A 19,707-nucleotide genomic window follows, 5' to 3' on the forward strand; every position below is an offset into this window, starting at 1 on the left:
TCAAAAAACGAATAAAAAAAACGATCTAGAAGTTTTTTAACAGCACACCAAACTGCCACAGCCTTGCTGTGGGCCTACCTTCCCCAACAAACGATTTTGGAAAGCCTAAGAGCCCTTGAGAGAGGTCCTATAGCATTCAGGGGACTCCTGGAGGAAGCTGGATGTCTCAGTCTGTAAAAGTTACTGCGCAAAAAAGCTCTAAATTAGGCTCCTCCCACTCATAGTAACACAGTGGAAAGTCTCAGGAAACTGTTTCTAGGCAAATTTAAGCCAGCCATGTGGAAAAAAACTAGGCCCCAATAAAGTTTTATCACCAAAGTATATATAAAAACGTTTAAACATGCCAGCAAACGTTTTATATTGCAAATCTATAAGAGTATTATCTCAGAAAGTAAGCATGATACCAGTCGCTATTAAATCACTGTATTCAGGCTTACCTTACATAAATCTGGTATCAGCAGCATTTTCTAGCATACACATCTTCTAGAAAAAAATTTAACTGCACATACCTCATAGCAGGATAACCTGCACGCCATTCCCCCACTGAAGTTACCTCTCTCTTCAGTCATGTGTGAGAACAGAAATGCATCTTAGTTACAACCTGCTAAGATCATAGAAATCACAGGCAGATTCTTCTTCTATTTTCTGCCTGGGACAAAATAGTACAACTCCGGTACCATTTAAAATAACAAGCTTTTGATTGAAGTAAAAAACAAACTACGTTACACCACTTTCCTCTTACTACCTCCATGCTTGTTGAGAGTTGCAAGAGAATGACTGGATATGGCAGTTAGGGGAGGAGCTATATAGCAGCTCTGCTGTGGGTGATCCTCTTGCAACTTCCTGTTGGGAAGGAGAATATCCCACAAGTAATGGATGATCCGTGGACTGGATACACCTTACAAGAGAAATGTATAGTTTTGCTTATTTTTAAATAATATTGTGCTGATTTTCAGACTCCTAATCAAGCACCAAAGTATCAGATGTATACTGATGTATACAGATTCAGGCCCCAATTTATCAAATTCTGGCGGACCTGATCCAACAGTGCGGATCAGGTCCGCCAGACCTCGCTGAATACGGCGAGCAATACACTCACCGTATTCAGCATTGCACCAGCAGCTCACAAGAGCTGCTGGTGCAACGCCGCCCCCTGCAGACTCGCGGCCAATAGGCTGCCAGCAGAGGCGTGTCAATCAACCCGATCGTACTCGATCGGGTTGATTTCCGGCAATGTCTGTTTGCCTGCTTAGAGCAGGCGGTCAGGTTATGGAGCAGCGGTCTTTGTGACCGCTGCTTCATAACTGCTGTTTCTGGCGAGTCTAAAGACTCGCCAGAAACACGGGGCATCAAGCTCCATTCAGAGCTTGATAGATAGGCCCCTCAGACTGCTTCTGTTTGCATAATGGGTCTTTTCATATGCAGGGAAGGGGGAGGTTCTGCTCCCAGCTTCTTTCACTGGGTGTTCCAGCCTAAACTTATCAACAGAGCTAAATTGGGAGCTTCTAAGTTTTTAAAAGGTTTTATACTGGGTTTTTATATCAGGATCTGTGCATAATATTCTTTATAGTAGTGTCTATCACATGCAGTTACATGAAAATTGCTGTATAATGTCCCTTTAGCTCCTTTACTGCTGAGACGTTCCTCAGCCATTCGCTAAAGTTGTATTTTGCACTTGTAGCATTTAAACATTCATTTGCTCAGTAACTCACATAAATCATATCTTGTTTTATGGTAATTGGCTCTATCTTAGCTAAATAAGTGATTTATTTTACATGAGAGAGTTGCTTACCTCTTTAAGAGCTGAGACAGGGGCTCCTATTAGAGCCTTTCCCAGCATCATAGGGAATGAGGAAGAAACCCTGTACTTCATCAAGGTGTGGTACATCATCAAAAATCATATGATGATATTGTCAGAATCTCCATGGGTAGAAAGGATCAGAAGAGAAATATTCATAACCTTAAAAAGTATCTGTACTTACTTTGCCTTAACAGTGTCTTCAAGATCTTGAAACTTTTTCACCAAGTTATTTATTTTTTCTGTAACAAGAGCCTTATCTCCTGGTAAACCATGTACGCTCAACTCTTCAAGAAGTTTCTGTAATTGGTCCACATCTTTTTTGTGCTCCACTAACTCACTGCTGGTTTCCTACAACAATAATATAGTAAACGCAATGATTTTGTTTTTGTATCCTATCAAAGGCCAAGGCAATAAAACAAACCAATGCTATGTACAACAGAATGCGGCATTTAGGAGTCAGGAACAACATTGTGGAACAAGACAGGGGTCTAAAACTAAAAGTCTACTCTGTGAAATGGATCACAAAAACAAAGGCGCCTCCTAGAGTGATATAGTTGGTGCAAACGGATAATGTGATAATCAAAATGATACTCACAAGTGAAGCAGCACTCAGTTGTGCTAACTCAAACAGACTGGGATCTCACAGTGTCCCAGATCACTGACACAGCCATTATACTGGTTTCTCCAGTGTCCTACAGGACCGAATAAGCTCAGACTCTCAAAGTAGGGTTATAATAAAACCACAATTTAATGGCAAGATAAAAATCCCAAAGTGTCAACAATATAACACTTGATATTAAAACATCAGCCTGATGAAACAGACAGCAGTCTGAGAAACGTGTTGCTTATTGTGTTTTAATATCAAGTGTTATATTGTTGACACTTTGGGATTTTTATCTTGCCATTAAATTGTGGTTTTATTATAACCCTACTTTGAGAGTCTGAGCTTATTCGGTCCTGTAGGACACTGGAGAAACCAGTATAATGGCTGTGTCAGTGAGCTGGGACACTGTGAGATCCCAGTCTGTTTGAGTTAGCACAACTGAGTGCTGCTTCACTTGTGAGTATCATTTTGATTATCACATTATCCGTTTGCACCAACTATATCACTCTAGGAGGCGCCTTTGTTTTTGTGATCCATTTCACAGAGAAAACTTGTATCCAGATCCTGTTTACCTGGCAAAGCAGCAGGCTCCAATCTTTGAGTGTGATTTCCAGATTATGTGCACTTTATGGGACTATCATTACAAAGGGATTGATTCTTTTTTGAAATATCGCTAAAGAAGGTTCCATATACAGATAAGAACTTTTAGGACTTGACTGTGTCCTTTTGATAACTTATTTGCTATTTAGATTTGTATTTGTTTTATAGATATCCTTTTGAATAACTGTATTATTATATTGTATTTATATCATATATCATATATTTATATTGATTTATTTTTATATTTAATATATCATATCATTTTAGGTTACATATATTACAAGCTTCATATCATAAATATATGCATCTAGATTCTTGTAATAAGTGATTAATCATATCCCTCTTGTCTTTGGTATATTGCGCCCCTAGAGTTAACACAGTGTTAGTGTTGTAGATTTTTTTGTCTAAAACTAAAACACTAGGTGCCATAGGTAGCTGATATTCAATATCTGTCAAGCTTTGTTTTTCATACATAAACTAAGCAAAAATTACATAAATAATAAGATTTTTCAGATTGTAGAATCCCATATGCATTTAGGTTTAGTTTACTTTGATTTATGATAAAAAATAATAATTGTATATATATATATATATATATATATATATATATATATATATATATATATATATATATATATATAATAATATATCATAACATTGTAATTCGATAAAATATCTGCTTGAAATTAGTACCACTTACAGTAAAAGGTATGATATGTATGTATTGGATGATAAAAAGAGAAATGCATTATTTTATGTAAAGCTTAAGTAGCTGTAAGCATTTAACTGAGCCTTTTAGGCAAAATATCAGATCTGTATGTAAATTGTTAAGCCAGATAGTTTTCAAAAAGAAGACTATGTTCAGTTTACTGATCGTTGTTACCTGCATGTACTGAGACAATTCAGTCACATCCTTTCCTGGGCCGTCTGTCTCTGTAAGAGATTGCAACTTCTTCTCCAGAAAGGACTGAACCTTTTCTGAGAGATTCTCAAATAATTCAACCTTAGTCTTCAGGCCTTCCATCTGTACTATTCGTTCTTTGACACATTCATTAGCTTTAGAATAGCGTTGAGACAGCTCACTCATCTTTGCTTGTATAGAAGATGCAGTTGAAGGATCCGCTGTTTCCATGAATTTTTTCACTTTTTCATTCATTGTATTTATGCTGGTTTGACGACTTGATATATCTTGTTCTAACAACTGGACACAAAAGGAAACATGCATCTAATAACTTGCAGTTTAAAGTAAATATTTCTCTTGAGATCTTTAGGAACCTGCAGATCTAAATCTCTCCATTCTGACATGACTAACTAATACCCCTCTCCGCCCACCCCCACCTTTGCCAGCGACTTCAACAACAAAATTGATTCCATCAGAATCTAAATCTCTCAACATACTACCAGACTCCAAACCCCCCAACAGCTCAACATCATCCAAAAGCTACAAATCCACAAATTCATTTTTTTGCCCCTGTTACAGAGGAAGACGTTTCTGCCCTTATATCGTCTCACCTCTCTACCTGTCCCCTCAATCCCATCCCCTCACAACTACCCCCCCCCCCTCTCCTACTTTTACCAATATTCTCACACATTTTCAACCTCTACCTCAGCACCGGTATATTTCCCCATCTCTTAACCCTTAAGGACCGGGCATTTCAGACAAAAACTTCCCAAAAAGACAAGAGCATTTTTAGCAATTTTGTCATCACTACATTTAAACCGAAATAGAGCCTTTTTTATATTTACCTATCAAAACTATATATTTGTTTTTAGTAGACAACCCAAAGTATTGATCTAAGCCCATTTTGGTATATTTCATGCCACCATTTCACTGCCAAATGCGATCAAATAAAAAAAAAATCGTTAACTTTTTCACAATTGTAGGTTTCTCACTGAAATTATTTACAAACAGCTTGTGCAATCATGGCACAAATGGTTGTAAATGCTTCCCTTTGTTCAGAAATAGCAGACATATATGACTTTGGCATTGCTTTTTAATAATTAGAAGGCCGCTAAATTCCGCTGCATACCATACTTGTATTATGCCCAGCAGTGAAGTGGTTAATTAGGTAGCTTGTAGGGTTAATTTTAGCTTTAGTGTAGAGATCCACCCCCTGATCCCTCCCTGACCCCTCTCAAACAGCTCTCTTCCCTCCCTCCCCCCTCCCCCAAAGGTCACCCCCATCTCAAGTACTGGCAGAAAGTCTGCCAATACAAAAATTAAAAAAAAACTTTGTTTTAAAGAATAAAATAAAAATGTTATATATTTTCTTGAGGGTAGTATCCCCACTTACCTCCCAACCTCCCTGATCCCTCCCAAACAGCTCTCTAACCTCCCCCCCCCCTCTACCTATTTGCCGACATCTTAGGTACTGGGAGCTGTCTGCCAATACCTAGTTTGCTACAAATTAGGCAATTTTTTCTTAAAAAAAATTAAAATACCCATTTTTTTTGTAGTGTAGCTACCCCCCTCAATAACCTCCCTCCCCCTCTCAGATCACTTTCCCAACAGATCCCACAGAGGATACCCCTCATTGCCTCTCCACCCTCCTTCCCCCTCACTGCGACAGAACATCAGCTCTTTTCTTTCCCTTCATCGCCTGTAGCGTGGCGTTATATTGTAGCTAGTTTAGGTTTTTATTTCACAGGTAAGTTTGTATTTATTTTAACTAAGTAGATTAGTCAGTAAATAGTTATTAACTATTTACTAACTACCTAGTTAAAATAAATACAAACTTACCAGTGAAATAAAAGTAAAACCTAAGCTGCCTTACACTAAAACCTAACATTACAAAAAAAACTAACATTACAAAAAATAAAAAATACTAAAAAAAATTACAAATTTTTAAAAAAAAACTATCATTACAAAAAATAACAAACGAAATTATCCAAAACAATAAAAATTATTCCTATTCTAAAACCCTGTTAAAAAAAAAACACCCCCCACAAAAAAAACACCTAATCTATAATAAACTACCAAGGGCCCTTAAAACGGCCTTTTGTAGGCCCTAAAAAGGGCTTTTTGTAGGGCATTCAGCTCTTTTGCTGCCCATTAAAAATAAAAAATGGCTATTTAAAAAAAAAAAACACCCCAAAAAGAAAAAAAAAACATTACACAATATAACAAACAAATTATTCAAAATAATAAAAATTATTCCTATTCTAATACCTTGTTTTTTTTAAAAAAAACACCCCAAAATAAAATAACCCTAATCTATAATAAACTACCAATAGCCCTAAAGAAATCAGTTCTTTTTCTAAAAAATAAAAACAAACACCCCTAACATTACAAACCCCCACAATAAAAAAACCTAACTAAAAAAAACTAATCTACCCATTGCCCTGAAAAGCTCTTTTATGACAAGCCCAAACCCTAATTAAAAAAAAAAACACCCAAAAAAACCTTAAGAAACCTAACACTAACCGCTCTTTAGGTACTCACAGTTGCTGAAGTCCGGTGATCTTCATCTAGGCGGCTCCATCTTCATCCAGGCGGCTCCATCTTCATCCATTGAGGGACCGGCATCTTCTTCATCCTCGTGGAGGCGGAGCAGTCGATGCGTGGAGGCGTAGGTCCAGGCGAAGGTCCAAGGCGGAGATCCAGGCAGAGGTCCAAGGCGGAGGACCAGGCGGAGGTCCATTGATCCAACGTGGAGGTCCTCTTCATGCGATCGTCCGCCGCACACTGAGGATTCAAATGCAAGGTACCCCTTTTATACTGGGGGTACAATTGCATTCCTATTGGCTGAAAAATTTAAATCAGCCAATAGGAATTAGAGCTGCTAAAATCCTATTGGCTGTTCAAATCAGCCAATAGGATTTAAGCAGCTCTCATTCCTATTAGCTGTTCAAATCAGCCAATAGGATTTAAGCAGCTCTCATTCCTATTGGCTGATTCGAATCAGCCAATAGGAATGAGAGCTGCTTAAATCCTATTGGCTGATTTGAACAGCCAATAGGATTTTAGCAGCCCTAATTCCTATTGGCTGATTTAAATTTTTCCGCAATGGTACCCCAGTATAAAAGGGGTGCCTTGCATTTGAATCCTCAGTGTGCAGTGGACGATCGCATGAAGAGGACCTCCACGTCGGATCGATTGACCTCCGCCTGGACTTCCGCATTGGACCTTCGCCTGGAACTCCGCAGATCGACTGCTCCGCCTCCGCAGGGATGAAGAAGATGCTGGTCCCTCAATGGATGAAGATAGAGCCACCTGGATGAAGATGGAGCCGTCTGGATGAAGATGGAGCCGCTGGGATGAAGATCGTTCAAGCGGGACTTCAGCAACTGTGAATACCTAAAGAGGGGTTAGGTTTTTTTAAGGTTTTTTTGGATGTTTTTTTTTTTTTAGATTAGGACCGCTTTGGGCTTGTCTTAAAACAGCTGAATGCCATTTTAAGGGCAAGAAAAAGAGCTGAATGCCCTTTTAAGGGCAATGCCCATACAAATGCCCTTTTCAGGGCAATGGGTAAATTAGGTTTTTTTTTTAGAGTTAAGTTTTTTTATTTTGGGGGGGTTGGTTGGGTTGTGGGTTTTACTCTTGGGGGGGGTCTTTGTATTTTTTTACAGGGAAAAGAGCTGATTTCTTTAGGGCAATGCCCTACAAAAGGCCCTCTTAAGGGCTATTGGTAGTTTATTGTAGGCTAGGGTTTTTTTTTTATTTTGGGGGCATTTTTATTTTGATAAGGCTTTTAGATTAGGTGTAATTGTTTTTTTTTTTTGATAATTTTGTTTGTTATTTTTTGTAATTTAGTATTTTTTTATTTTTTGTAATGTAGTATTTTTTGTAATTTAGTGTTTTTAATTTTTTGTAACTGTAGATTTAATTTTTTTAGTAGTGTTAGTTTTTTTAATGAGTAATTTTATTAACTGATAGTTATTTTAATTTTAGTCTAATAGTAATGTTAGTTTAATTTATAGTTTAAACTTTTTTTTATTTCACATGTAAGTTTTTATTTATTTTAAGATAGGGATCTTGTAATTTTAATTTAAAGTAAGGTTTTTTTTTAGGTCTAGGTGTTAATAGTTTAATTTAGTTTTTGGCAATGCGGGGGGCTGGCAGTTTAGGGGTTAATAGGTTTATTTAGTGGTAGTGATGTGGGAGGCCAGAGGTTTAGGGGTTAATAGCTTTATTTAGTGGTGGCAATGTCAGGGAGCTGTGAAATAGGGGTTAATATATTTATTATAGTGTGGGCAATGTTGGGGAATAGGGGTTAATAACTTTAGTATAGTGGCAACAGTGTAAGGGAGCGGCAGAATAGGAGTTAATTAATTTTATTAGTAGCGCCGATGTCGGGAGCAGCAGATTAGGGCTTAATAAGTTTAATATAGTGTTTGCGATGTGGGAGGGCCTCGGTTTAGAGGGTTAATAGGTAGTTTATGGGTGTTAGTGTACTTTGTAACAGTTTAGTTACGAGTTTTATGTAACAGTTTTGTTGCGTAAAACTCATAACTACTGGTCTCAGATTGCGTCATTTTTTTGAGTGCAGGACTGACATTGTGTTACAGGCTAAAAGGCTTATGGTACAGCTATACCGACTCGTAATGGCTGCATTGCTGTTTTAACATGAACGCAAAACTCGTAGGTGATACTGAGCTATGAAGCAGTCTATGGGGTAGATTTAATGAATGTCGAGCGGACATGATTCTCTATAGCGAATCATGTCCGCTCAGCATCGCTAAATGCAGACAGCATACGCTGTCGGCATTTATCATTGCACAAGCATTGCTTGTGCAATGCCGCCCCCTGCTCACCGGCGGCTAATCGGCCACTAGCAGGGTGTTAATCATCCTGATCGTATCGTATCGGGATGATTTCAGTCCACCACCTAAAAGGTGTCTTATGACCATTGCTTCTTAACTTCCGTTTTAGGTGGACCTGAAACGATTGGCGTAGAAAGCAGCATCTGCTGCTTAATAAATCTACCCCTATGTCTGTTATATCAAAAAGTGTCTTTCAATAGGTATTTTTTTAATGTGTTTGAGTAAGAACTATCCTGACTTAGAAAGAGAAAAACATTTCTTAATAAAGAAAAAACTTTCCCAGTCAAATACACAAAATAACTTACATTGTTTCTTGCAATCATTTCCTGAATGGCAGATGAGTTTAGCGGAATCTGATGCTGTCCCTTGACGTCCTTCTCAACCCCTTGCATCCAGTCTAACATTTCATCCAAACCGTCCTGAACGCTGAGAGATCGAGTTAGAGTCACCTGCAGCTTCTCATTCCAGTCATTCACTGACTGCGACAAAGTGCTGCATTTTCCCACTATATCATCTGTAATAAATATTACCATGTAAACAAGTAATATTATGAATGGCTTCTTACAATTTGTAATTAAAGGGATATAAATGTGCAACATAAAAGAGCTCTAATGTGTTAAGTATTTTATTATTGTGTAATTGTTTTCATATAATTTTGTAGCCACCAATCAGCAGCCAACTGCCAGTAATGCTACAAAGCCTACCTAGGTATACTTTTCTACAGAAGATTCCCAGAGAATGAAATAATATTGGTAATATAAGTAAATTCAAGTCTATTTCAGTTGCAGACCCCATAATTATAATTCAAGAAGTTGTAACATAATAGCACAGAATGAATTGGAGCAATTGTGCATTTAATCTATGAATTAGAATTTGTGACTATTACACAATAGTTTTACAAACCATTTTGACAGCCATTATACTATAGAAAACCAATGCAAATATCTGATCTGTTTAGAACTCTGATACTCCCAGCTAATGGTCTGCATTAACTGTATAATATAATATTTTTTAATACAAGACACATTTATTTATTATTATTATTATTTTTACAAAACATTGGGTTAGGTAACAAGAGGCGCTAATATGATAGCATGCATATTACAAGTTGAAAGTAAAAAGTTACGCTCAATGGATTAGCACGCTTGAAGACCTAGTGTAAAGTGTAAGGGTTAAAAAAAAGTTGCCCCAAACACAACATAAATACATTTAAATAAAGTATTAGAATAATATTAATTATTAATATTCATACAAAGTTTTTATAAGGGTTAAAAGGTATATGGTATGTGACAAGGTATTTGACTTGAAAGGGCTATAATCCTATAATATAAAAGGCCAAGTGTGTTTGTCCGAAGCTGTCATGCGCAGTAGAGACAGCACGAGGACAAACACACCTGGCCTTTGAGTCCCTAGCTGATCTAAGGCAGAAGTGGGCGTGGCCAGGCACGAGTGGGGGCATGGCCGGCACGAAGGGGGCATGGCAGGCGTGAATGGCAGTGAAGGGGGCGTGGCCTGACGTGAAGGGGGCCTGGCCGCACGATAGAGGGGAGAGAGAGAGAGAGATAGAGAGAGGGGAAAGAGAGAGGAGGGGAGAGAGGAGGGGAGAGAGAGAGAGAGAGAGAGAGAGAGAGAGGGGGGGGAAAGATGGGGGAGAGAGAGAGGGGGAGAGAGAGAGGGGGGGGAGAGAGAGAGAGAGAGAGAGAGAGAGAGAGAGGGGAGAGAGAGAGAGCAAAAGAGAGCGCAAAAGAGAGGGGAGGAGAGAGCGCAAAAGTAGGGGGAGAGAGAGCGCGCAAAAGAGAGGGGGAGAGAGAGAGCAAAAGAGGGGGGGAAAGAGAGAGAGCAAAAGAGGGGGGAGAGAGAGAGCACAAAAGAGAGGGGAGAGAGCGCAAAAGAGAGGGGGAGAGAACGCAAAAGAGAGGGGGGAGAGAGAGAGCGCAAAAGAGAGGGGGAGAGAGCGCAAAAGAGGGGGGAGAAAGAGAGCGCAAAAGAGAGGGGGGAAGAGCGCAAAAGAGAGGGGGGAGAGAGAGCGCAAAAGAGAGGGGGGAGAGAGCGCAAGAGAGGGGGAGAGAGAGCGCAAAAGAGAGGGGGGAGAGAGAGAGCACAAAAGAGAGGGGAGATAGAGCACAAAAGAGAGGGGGAGAGAGAGTGCAAAAGAGAGGGGGGAGAGAGAGCGCAAAAGAGAGGGGAGAGAGAGAGGGGGAGAGAGCGCAAAAGAGATGGGGAGAGAGAGCGCAAAAGAGATGAGGGAGAGAGAGTGCAAAAGAGAGGGGGAAAGAAAGAGCGCAAAAGAGAGGGAGAGAGAGAGCGCAAAAGAGAGGGGGAGAGAGAGAACGCAAAAGAGAGGGGGAGAGAGAGCAAAAAAGAGAGGGGGAGAGAGAGAGCGCAAAAGAGAGGGGGGAGAGAGAGCGCAAAAGAGAGGGGGAGAGAGACAGCGCAAAAGAGAGGGGGAGAGAGAGAGCTCAAAAGAGAGGGGGGAGAGAGAGCTCAAAAGAGAGGGGGGAGAGAGAGAGCGCAAAAGAGAGGAGGGAAGAGCCCAAAAGAGAGGTGGAGAGAGAGCGCAAAAGAGAGGGGAGAGAGCGTAAAAGAGGGGGGGGAGAGCGCAAAAGAGAGGGGGAGAGAGAGCGCAAAAGAGAGAAGGGGAGAGCGCAAAAGAGGGGGGAGAGAGAGCGCAAAAGAGAGGGGGGAGAAAGAGCGCAAAAGAGAGGGGGGAGAGAGAGCGTGGCCGGGCAAGAGCGGGGGCATGGCCGGCACGAAGGGGGCATGGCAGGCGTGAATGGCAGTGAAGGGGGCGTGGCCGGACGTGAAGGGGGCCTGGCCGCACGATAGAGGGGAGAGAGAGAGAGATAGAGAGAGGGGAAAGAGAGAGGAGGGGAGAGAGGAGGGGAGAGAGAGAGAGGGGGGGGGGAAAGATGGGGGAGAGAGAGAGGGGGAGAGAGAGAGCGCAAAAGAGAGGGGAGAGAGCGCAAAAGAGAGGGGGGAAGAGCGCAAAAGAGAGGGGGGAGAGAGCGCAAAAGAGAGGGGGAGAGAGAGCGCAAAAGAGAGGGGGAGAGAGCGCAAAAGAGAGGAGGAGAGAGCGCAAAAGAGAGGAGGGAAGAGCGCAAAAGAGAGGGGGACAGAGAGAGTGCAAAAGAGAGGGGGAGAGAGAGCGCAAAAGAGAGGGGAGAGAGCGTAAAAGAGGGGGGGGAGAGCGCAAAAGAGAGGGGGAGAGAGGGGGGGGAGAGAGAGCGTGGCCGGGCACGAGCGGGGGCATGGCCGGCACGAAGGGGGCATGGCAGGCGTGAATGGCAGTGAAGGGGGCGTGGCCGGACATGAAGGGGGCCTGGCTGCACGATAGAGGGGAGAGAGAGAGAGATAGAGAGAGGGGAAAGAGAGAGGAGGGGAGAGAGAGAGGGGGGGAAAAGATGGGAGAGAGAGAGAGAGGGGGGGAGAGAGAGAGAGGGGAGAGAGAGCAAAAGAGAGAGCGCAAAAGAGAGGGGAGGAGAGAGCGCAAAAGTAGGGGAAGAGAGAGCGCGCAAAAGAGAGGGGGAGAGAGAGAGCAAAAGAGGGGGGGGAGAGAGAGAGCAAAAGAGGGGGGAGAGAGAGCGCGCAAAAGAGAGGGGGAGAGAGAGAGCAAAAGAGGGGGGGAAAGAGAGAGAGCAAAAGAGGGGGGAGAGAGAGAGCACAAAAGAGAGGGGAGAGAGCGCAAAAGAGAGGGGGAGAGAACGCAAAAGAGAGGGGGGAGAGAGAGAGCGCAAAAGAGAGGGGGAGAGAGCGCAAAAGAGGGGGGAGAAAGAGAGCGCAAAAGAGAGGGGGGAAGAGCGCAAAAGAGAGGGGGGAGAGAGAGCGCAAAAGAGAGGGGGGAGAGAGCGCAAGAGAGGGGGAGAGAGAGCGCAAAAGAGAGGGGGGAGAGAGAGAGCACAAAAGAGAGGGGAGATAGAGCACAAAAGAGAGGGGGAGAGAGAGTGCAAAAGAGAGGGGGGAGAGAGCGCGCAAAAGAGAGGGGGAGAGAGAGAGCAAAAGAGGGGGGGGGAGAGAGAGAGCAAAAGAGGGGGGAGAGAGAGAGCACAAAAGAGAGGGGGAGAGAGCGCAAAAGAGAGGGGGAGAGAGCGCAAAAGAGAGGGGGAGAGAGCGCAAAAGAGAGGGGGGGGAGAGAGAGCGCAAAAGAGAGGGTGGAGAGAGCGCAAAAGAGGGGGGAGAAAGAGAGCGCAAAAGAGAGGGGGGAAGAGCGCAAAAGAGAGGGGGGAGAGAGAGTGCAAAAGAGAGGGGGGAGAGAGCGCAAGAGAGGGGGGAGGGAGAGAGCACAAAAGAGAGGGGGGAGAGAGAGTGCAAAAGAGAGGGGGGAGAGAGAGCGCAAAAGAGAGGGGAGAGAGAGAGGGGGAGAGAGCGCAAAATAGATGGGGAGAGAGAGCGCAAAAGAGATGAGGGGGAAAGAAAGAGCGCAAAAGAGAGGGGGAGAGAGAGCGCAAAAGAGAGGGGGAGAGAGAGAACGCAAAAGAGAGGGGGAGAGAGAGCGCAAAAGAAAGGGGGAGAGAGAGAGCGCAAAAGAGAGGGGGAGAGAGAGCACAAAAGAGAGGGGGAGAGAGACAGCGCAAAAGAGAGGGGGGAGAGAGAGAGCTCAAAAGAGAGGGGGGAGAGAGAGCTCAAAAGAGAGGGGAGAGAGAGCAAAAGAGAGGGGGGAGAAAGAGAGCGCAAAAGAGGGGGGAGAGAGCGCAAAAGAGAGAGGGGAAGAGCGCAAAAGAGAGGGGGGGAGAGAGCGCAAAAGATAGGAGGAAAGAGAGAGCGCAAAAGAGAGGAGGGAAGAGCGCAAAAGAGAGGGGGGAGAGAGAGCGCAAAAGAGAGGGGAGAGAGCGTAAAAGAGGGGGGGAGAGAGAGCGCAAAAGAGAGGGGGAGAGAGAGCGCAAAAGAGAGGGGGGAGAGTGCAAAAGAGGGGGGGAGAGAGAGCGCAAAAGAGAGGGGGAGAGAGAGCGCAAAAGAGAGGGGGGAGAGAGAACGCAAAAGAGAGGGGAGAGAGAGCAAAAAATAGAGGGGGAGAGAGAGAGCGCAAAAGAGAGGGGGGAGAGAGAGAGGGGAGAGAGAGAGGGGGGAGAGAGCGCAAAAGAGATGGGGAAGAGTGAGAGCGCAAAAGAGAGGGGGAGAGAGAGAGTGCAAAAGAGAGGGGGAAAGAGAGAGCGCAAAAGAGAGGGGGAGAGAGCGCAAAAGAGAGGGGGGAGAAAGAGAGCGCAAAAGAGGGGGGAGAGAGCGCAAAAGAGAGAGGGAAGAGCGCAAAAGAGAGGGGGGGAGAGAGCGCAAAAGAGAGGAGGAAAGAGAGAGCGCAAAAGAGAGGAGGGAAGAGCGCAAAAGAGAGGGGGCGAGAGAGCGCAAAAGAGAGGAGGAAAGAGAGAGCGCAAAAGAGAGGAGGGAAGAGCGCAAAAGAGAGGGGGAGAGAGAGCGAAAAAGAGAGGGGAGAGAGCGTAAAAGAGGGGGGGAGAGAGAGCGCAAAAGAGAGGGGGAGAGAGAGCAAAAAATAGAGGGGGAGAGAGAGAGCGCAAAAGAGAGGGGGGAGAGAGAGAGGGGAGAGAGAGAGGGGGGAGAGAGCGCAAAAGAGATGGGGAAGAGTGAGAGCGCAAAAGAGAGGGGGAAAGAGAGAGCGCAAAAGAGAGGGGGAGAGAGCGCAAAAGAGAGGGGGGAGAAAGAGAGCGCAAAAGAGGGGGGAGAGAGCGCAAAAGAGAGAGGGGAAGAGCGCAAAAGAGAGGGGGGGAGAGAGCGCAAAAGAGAGGAGGAAGAGAGAGAGCGCAAAAGAGAGGAGGGGAAGAGCGCAAAAGAGAGGGGGCGAGAGAGCGCAAAAGAGAGGAGGAAAGAGAGAGCGCAAAAGAGAGGAGGGAAGAGCGCAAAAGAGAGGGGGAGAGAGAGCGAAAAAGAGAGGGGAGAGAGTGTAAAAGAGGGGGGGAGAGAGAGCGCAAAAGAGAGGGGGAGAGAGAGCGCAAAAGAGAGGGGGGAGAGTGCAAAAGAGGGGGGAGAGAGAGCGCAAAAGAGAGGGGGGAGAGAGAGCGCAAAAGAGAGGGGGGGAGAGAGAACGCAAAAGAGAGGAGAGAGAGAGCAAAAAATAGAGGGGGAGAGAGAGAGCGCAAAAGAGAGGGGGGAGAGAGAGAGGGGAGAGAGAGAGGGGGGAGAGAGCGCAAAAGAGATGGGGAAGAGTGAGAGCGCAAAAGAGAGGGGGAGAGAGAGAGTGCAAAAGAGAGGGGGAAAGAGAGAGCGCAAAAGAGAGGGGGAGAGAGCGCAAAAGAGAGGGGGGGAGAGAGAGAGCAAAAGAGAGGGGCAGAGAGAGCAAAAGAGAGGGGGAGAGAGAGAGCGCAAAAGAGAGGGGGGAGAGAGTGCAAAAGAGAGGGGGAGAGAGAGAGCTCAAAAGAGAGGGGGAGAGAGGGAGCTCAAAAAAGAGGGGGAGAAAGAGAGCAAAAGAGAGAGGGGAGAGAGAGAGCAAAAGAGAGGGGGAGGGAGAGAGTGCAAGGGATGGCACCGCTGTACTGCAAAAAACGGCCCGTTAACGGGCTTTAGGACTAGTATATCTATATATAAATACTGTTTATTTGTGTATATATGTATATACATACATATATACACATACATACACACACACACACAAATATATATATACATATGGAACTGAACCATGAGTATATTCTCCTAAAAATCTTGTTTTCTTTTTCAACAGAAAGTGAAACTGAGGTATATGGGTAGCAAAATTGCAGATTCAGAATAGCAGATGCAGAAGCTCACATATTTATGTCCACTAGATGGGGGTAGATCCCCACATGTTTCTTGTTGAAGATTTAAAAATGTTATTGGTGAGAGACACTATGGCCTAGATTTGGAGTTTGGCGGTAGCCGTGAAAACCAGCGTTAGAGACTCCTAACGCTGGTTTTAGGCTACCTCCGGTATTTGGAGTCACTCAAAATAGGGTCTAACGCTCACTTTTCAGCCGCGACTTTTCCATACCGCAGATCCCCTTACGTCAATTGCGTATCCTATGTTTTCAATGGGATTTTTCTAACTCCGGTATTTAGAGTCGTGTCTGAAGTGAGCGTTAGAATTCTAACGACAAAACTCCAGCCGCAGAAAAAAGTCAGTAGTTAAGAGCTTTCTGGGCTAACGCCGGTTCATAAAGCTCTTAACTACTGTACTCTAAAGTACACTAACACCCATAAACTACCTATGTACCCCTAAACCGAGGCCCCCCCACATCACCGCCACTCGATTACATTTTTTTAACCCCTAATCTGCCGACCGCCACCTACGTTATCCTTATGTACCCCTAATCTGCTGCCCCTAACACCGCCGACCCCTATATTATATTTATTAACCCCTAACCTGCCCCCCACAACGTCGCAGCCTGCTACCAACAATAATTAACCCCTAATCTGCCGACCGCAAAGCGCCGCTACTTAAGTTATCCTTATGTACCCCTAATCTGCTGCCCCTAACACCGCCGACCCCTATATTATATTTATTAACCCCTAATCTGCCCCCCTCAACGTCGCCTCCACCTGCCTACACTTATTAACCCCTAATCTGCCGAGCGGACCGCACCGCTACTATAATAAAGTTATTAACCCCTAATCCGCCTCACTAACCCTATAATAAATAGTATTAACCCCTAATCTGCCCTCCCTAATATCGCTGACACCTAACTTCAATTATTAACCCCTAATCTGCCGACCGGAGCTCACCGCTATTCTAATAAATGTATTAACCCCTAAAGCTAAGTCTAACCCTAACACTAACACCCCCCTAACTTAAATATAATTTAAATCTAACGAAATTAATTAACTCTTATTAAATAAATTATTCCTATTTAAAGCTAAATACTTACCTGTAAAATAAATCCTAATATAGCTACAATATAAATTATAATTATATTATAGCTATTTTAGGATTAATATTTATTTTACAGGTAACTTTGTATTTATTTTAACCAGGTACAATAGCTATTAAATAGTTAAGAACTATTTAATAGCTAAAATAGTTAAAATAATTACAAAATTACCTGTAAAATAAATCCTAACCTAAGTTACAATTAAACCTAACACTATACTATCATTAAATTAATTAAATTAAATACCTACAATTACCTACAATTAAACCTAACACTACACTATCAATACATTAATTAAATACAATACCTACAAATAACTACAATGAAATAAACTAACTAAAGTACAAAAAATAAAAAAGAACTAAGTTACAAAAAATAAAAAAATATTTACAAACATAAGAAAAATATTACAACAATTTTAAACTAATTACACCTACTCTAAGCCCCCTAATAAAATAACAAAGACCCCCCAAAATAAAAAATGCCCTACCCTATTCTAAATTACTAAAGTTCAAAGCTCTTTTACCTTACCAGCCCTGAACAGGGCCCTTTGCGGGGCATGCCCCAAGAAGTTCAGCTCTTTTGCCTGTAAAAAAAACATCCAATACCCCCCCCCCCAACATTACAACCCACCACCCACATACCCCTAATCTAACCCAAACCCCCCTTAAATAAACCTAACACTAAGCCCCTGAAGATCATCCTACCTTGTCTTCACCTCACCGGGTATCACCGATCGGTCCTGGCTCCAAAATCTTCATCCAACCCAAGCGGGGGCTGGCGATCCATCATCCGGTGGCTGAAGAGGTCCAGAAGAGGCTCCAAAGTCTTCATCCTATCCGGGAAGAAGAGTAGATCCGGACCGGCAACCATCATCTTCCAAGCGGCATCTTCTATCTTCATCCGATGAGGACCGGCTCCATCCTGAAGACCTCCACCGCGGACCCATCTTCATCCGGCGACGTCCAACTGAAGAATGACGGTTCCTTTAAGGGACGTCATCCAAGATGGCGTCCCTCGAATTCCGATTGGCTGATAGGATTCTATCAGCCAATCGGAATTAAGGTAGGAATATTCTGATTGGCTGATGGAATCAGCCAATCAGAATCAAGTTCAATCCGATTGGCTGATTGGATCAGCCAATCAGATTGAGCTCGCATTCTATTGGCTGTTTCGATCAGCCAATAGAATGCGAGCTCAATCTGATTGGCTGATTGGATCAGCCAATCGGATTGATCTTGATTCCGATTGGCTGATTCCATCAGCCAATCAGAATATTCCTACCTTAATTCCGATTGGCTGATAGAATCCTATCAGCCAATCGGAATTCGAGGGACGCCATCTTGGATGACGTCCCTTAAAGGAACCGTCATTCTTCAGTTGGACGTCGCCGGATGAAGATGGGGCCGCGGTGGAGGTCTTCAGGATGTAGCTGGTCCTCATCAGATGAAGATAGAAGATGCCGCTTGGAAGATGATGGTTGCCGGTCCGGATCTACTCTTCTTCCCGGATAGGATGAAGACTTTGGAGCCTCTTCTGGACCTCTTCAGCCACCGGATGATGGATCGCCAGCCCCCGCTTGGGTTGGATGAAGATTTTGGAGCCAGGACCAATCGGTGATACCCGGTGAGGTGAAGACAAGGTAGGATGATCTTCAGGGGCTTAGTGTTAGGTTTATTTAAGGGGGGTTTGGGTTAGATTAGGGGTATGTGGGTGGTGGGTTGTAATGTTGGGGGGGGGGTATTGTATGTTTTTTTTTACAGGCAAAAGAGCTGAACTTCTTGGGGCATGCCCCGCAAAGGGCCCTGTTCAGGGCTGGTAAGGTAAAAGAGCTTTGAACTTTAGTAATTTAGAATAGGGTAGGGCATTTTTTATTTTGGGGGTCTTTGTTATTTTATTAGGGGGCTTAGAGTAGGTGTAATTAGTTTAAAATTGTTGTAATATTTTTCTTATGTTTGTAAATATTTTTTTATTTTTTGTAACTTAGTTCTTTTTTATTTTTTGTACTTTAGTTAGTTTATTTCATTGTAGTTATTTGTAGGTATTGTATTTAATTAATGCATTGATAGTGTAGTGTTAGGTTTAATTGTAGGTAATTGTAGGTATTTTATTTAATTAATTTAATGATAGTATAGTGTTAGGTTTAATTGTAACTTAGGTTAGGATTTATTTTACAGGTAATTTTGTAATTATTTTAACTATTTTAGCTATTAAATAGTTCTTAACTATTTAATAGCTATTGTACCTGGTTAAAATAAATACAAAGTTACCTGTAAAATAAATATTAATCCTAAAATAGCTATAATATAATTATAATTTATATTGTAGCTATATTAGGATTTATTTTACAGGTAAGTATTTAGCTTTAAATAGGAATCATTTATTTAATAAGAGTTAATTAATTTCATTAGATTTAAATTATATTTAAGTTAGGGGGGTGTTAGTGTTAGGGTTAGACTTAGCTTTAGGGGTTAATACATTTATTAGAATAGCGGTGAGCTCCGGTCGGCAGATTAGGGTTTAATAATTGAAGTTAGGTGTCGGCGATGTTAGGGAGGGCAGATTAGGGGTTAATACTATTTATTATAGGGTTAGTGAGGCGGATTAGGGGTTAATAACTTTATTATGATAGCGGTGCGGTCCGCTCCGCAGATTAGGGGTTAATAAGTGTAGGCAGGTGGAGGCGACGTTGTGGGGGGCAGATTAGGGGTTAATAAATATAATATAATAGTCGGCGGTGTTAGGGGCAGCAGATTAGGGGTACATAAGGATAATGTAAGTAGCGGCGGTTTACGGAGCGGCAGATTAGGGGTTAAAAATAATATGCAGGGGTCAGCGATAGCGGGGGCGGCAGATTAGGGGTTAAGAAGTGTAAGGCTAGGGGTGTTTAGACTCGGGGTACATGTTAGGGTGTTAGGTGCAGACGTAGGAAGTGTTTCCCCATAGCAAACAATGGGGCTGCGTTAGGAGCTGAACGCGGCTTTTTTGCAGGTGTTAGTTTTTTTTCAGCTCAAACAGCCCCATTGTTTCCTATGGGGGAATCGTGCACGAGCACGTTTTTGAGGCTGGCCGCGTCCGTAAGCAACTCTGGTATCGAGAGTTGAAGCTGC

General features: G+C 43.2%; 1 protein-coding gene across 1 annotated transcript in view; it reads right to left on the reverse strand.

Annotated features, from left to right (window-relative positions):
* The window catches only part of LOC128656482 (dystonin-like), a 958,955-nt gene that overhangs the window by 233,192 nt on the left and 706,056 nt on the right, over positions 1–19,707 (reverse strand). The window contains 3 exon segments of the mRNA XM_053710402.1: positions 1,983–2,149; positions 3,889–4,206; positions 9,074–9,282. Of these exon segments, the coding sequence (XP_053566377.1) occupies positions 1,983–2,149; positions 3,889–4,206; positions 9,074–9,282 (694 nt within the window).

The sequence above is a fragment of the Bombina bombina genome, chromosome 4 (assembly GCF_027579735.1).
Source record: "Bombina bombina isolate aBomBom1 chromosome 4, aBomBom1.pri, whole genome shotgun sequence".
In the NCBI taxonomy this organism is placed as follows: Eukaryota; Metazoa; Chordata; class Amphibia; order Anura; family Bombinatoridae; genus Bombina; species Bombina bombina.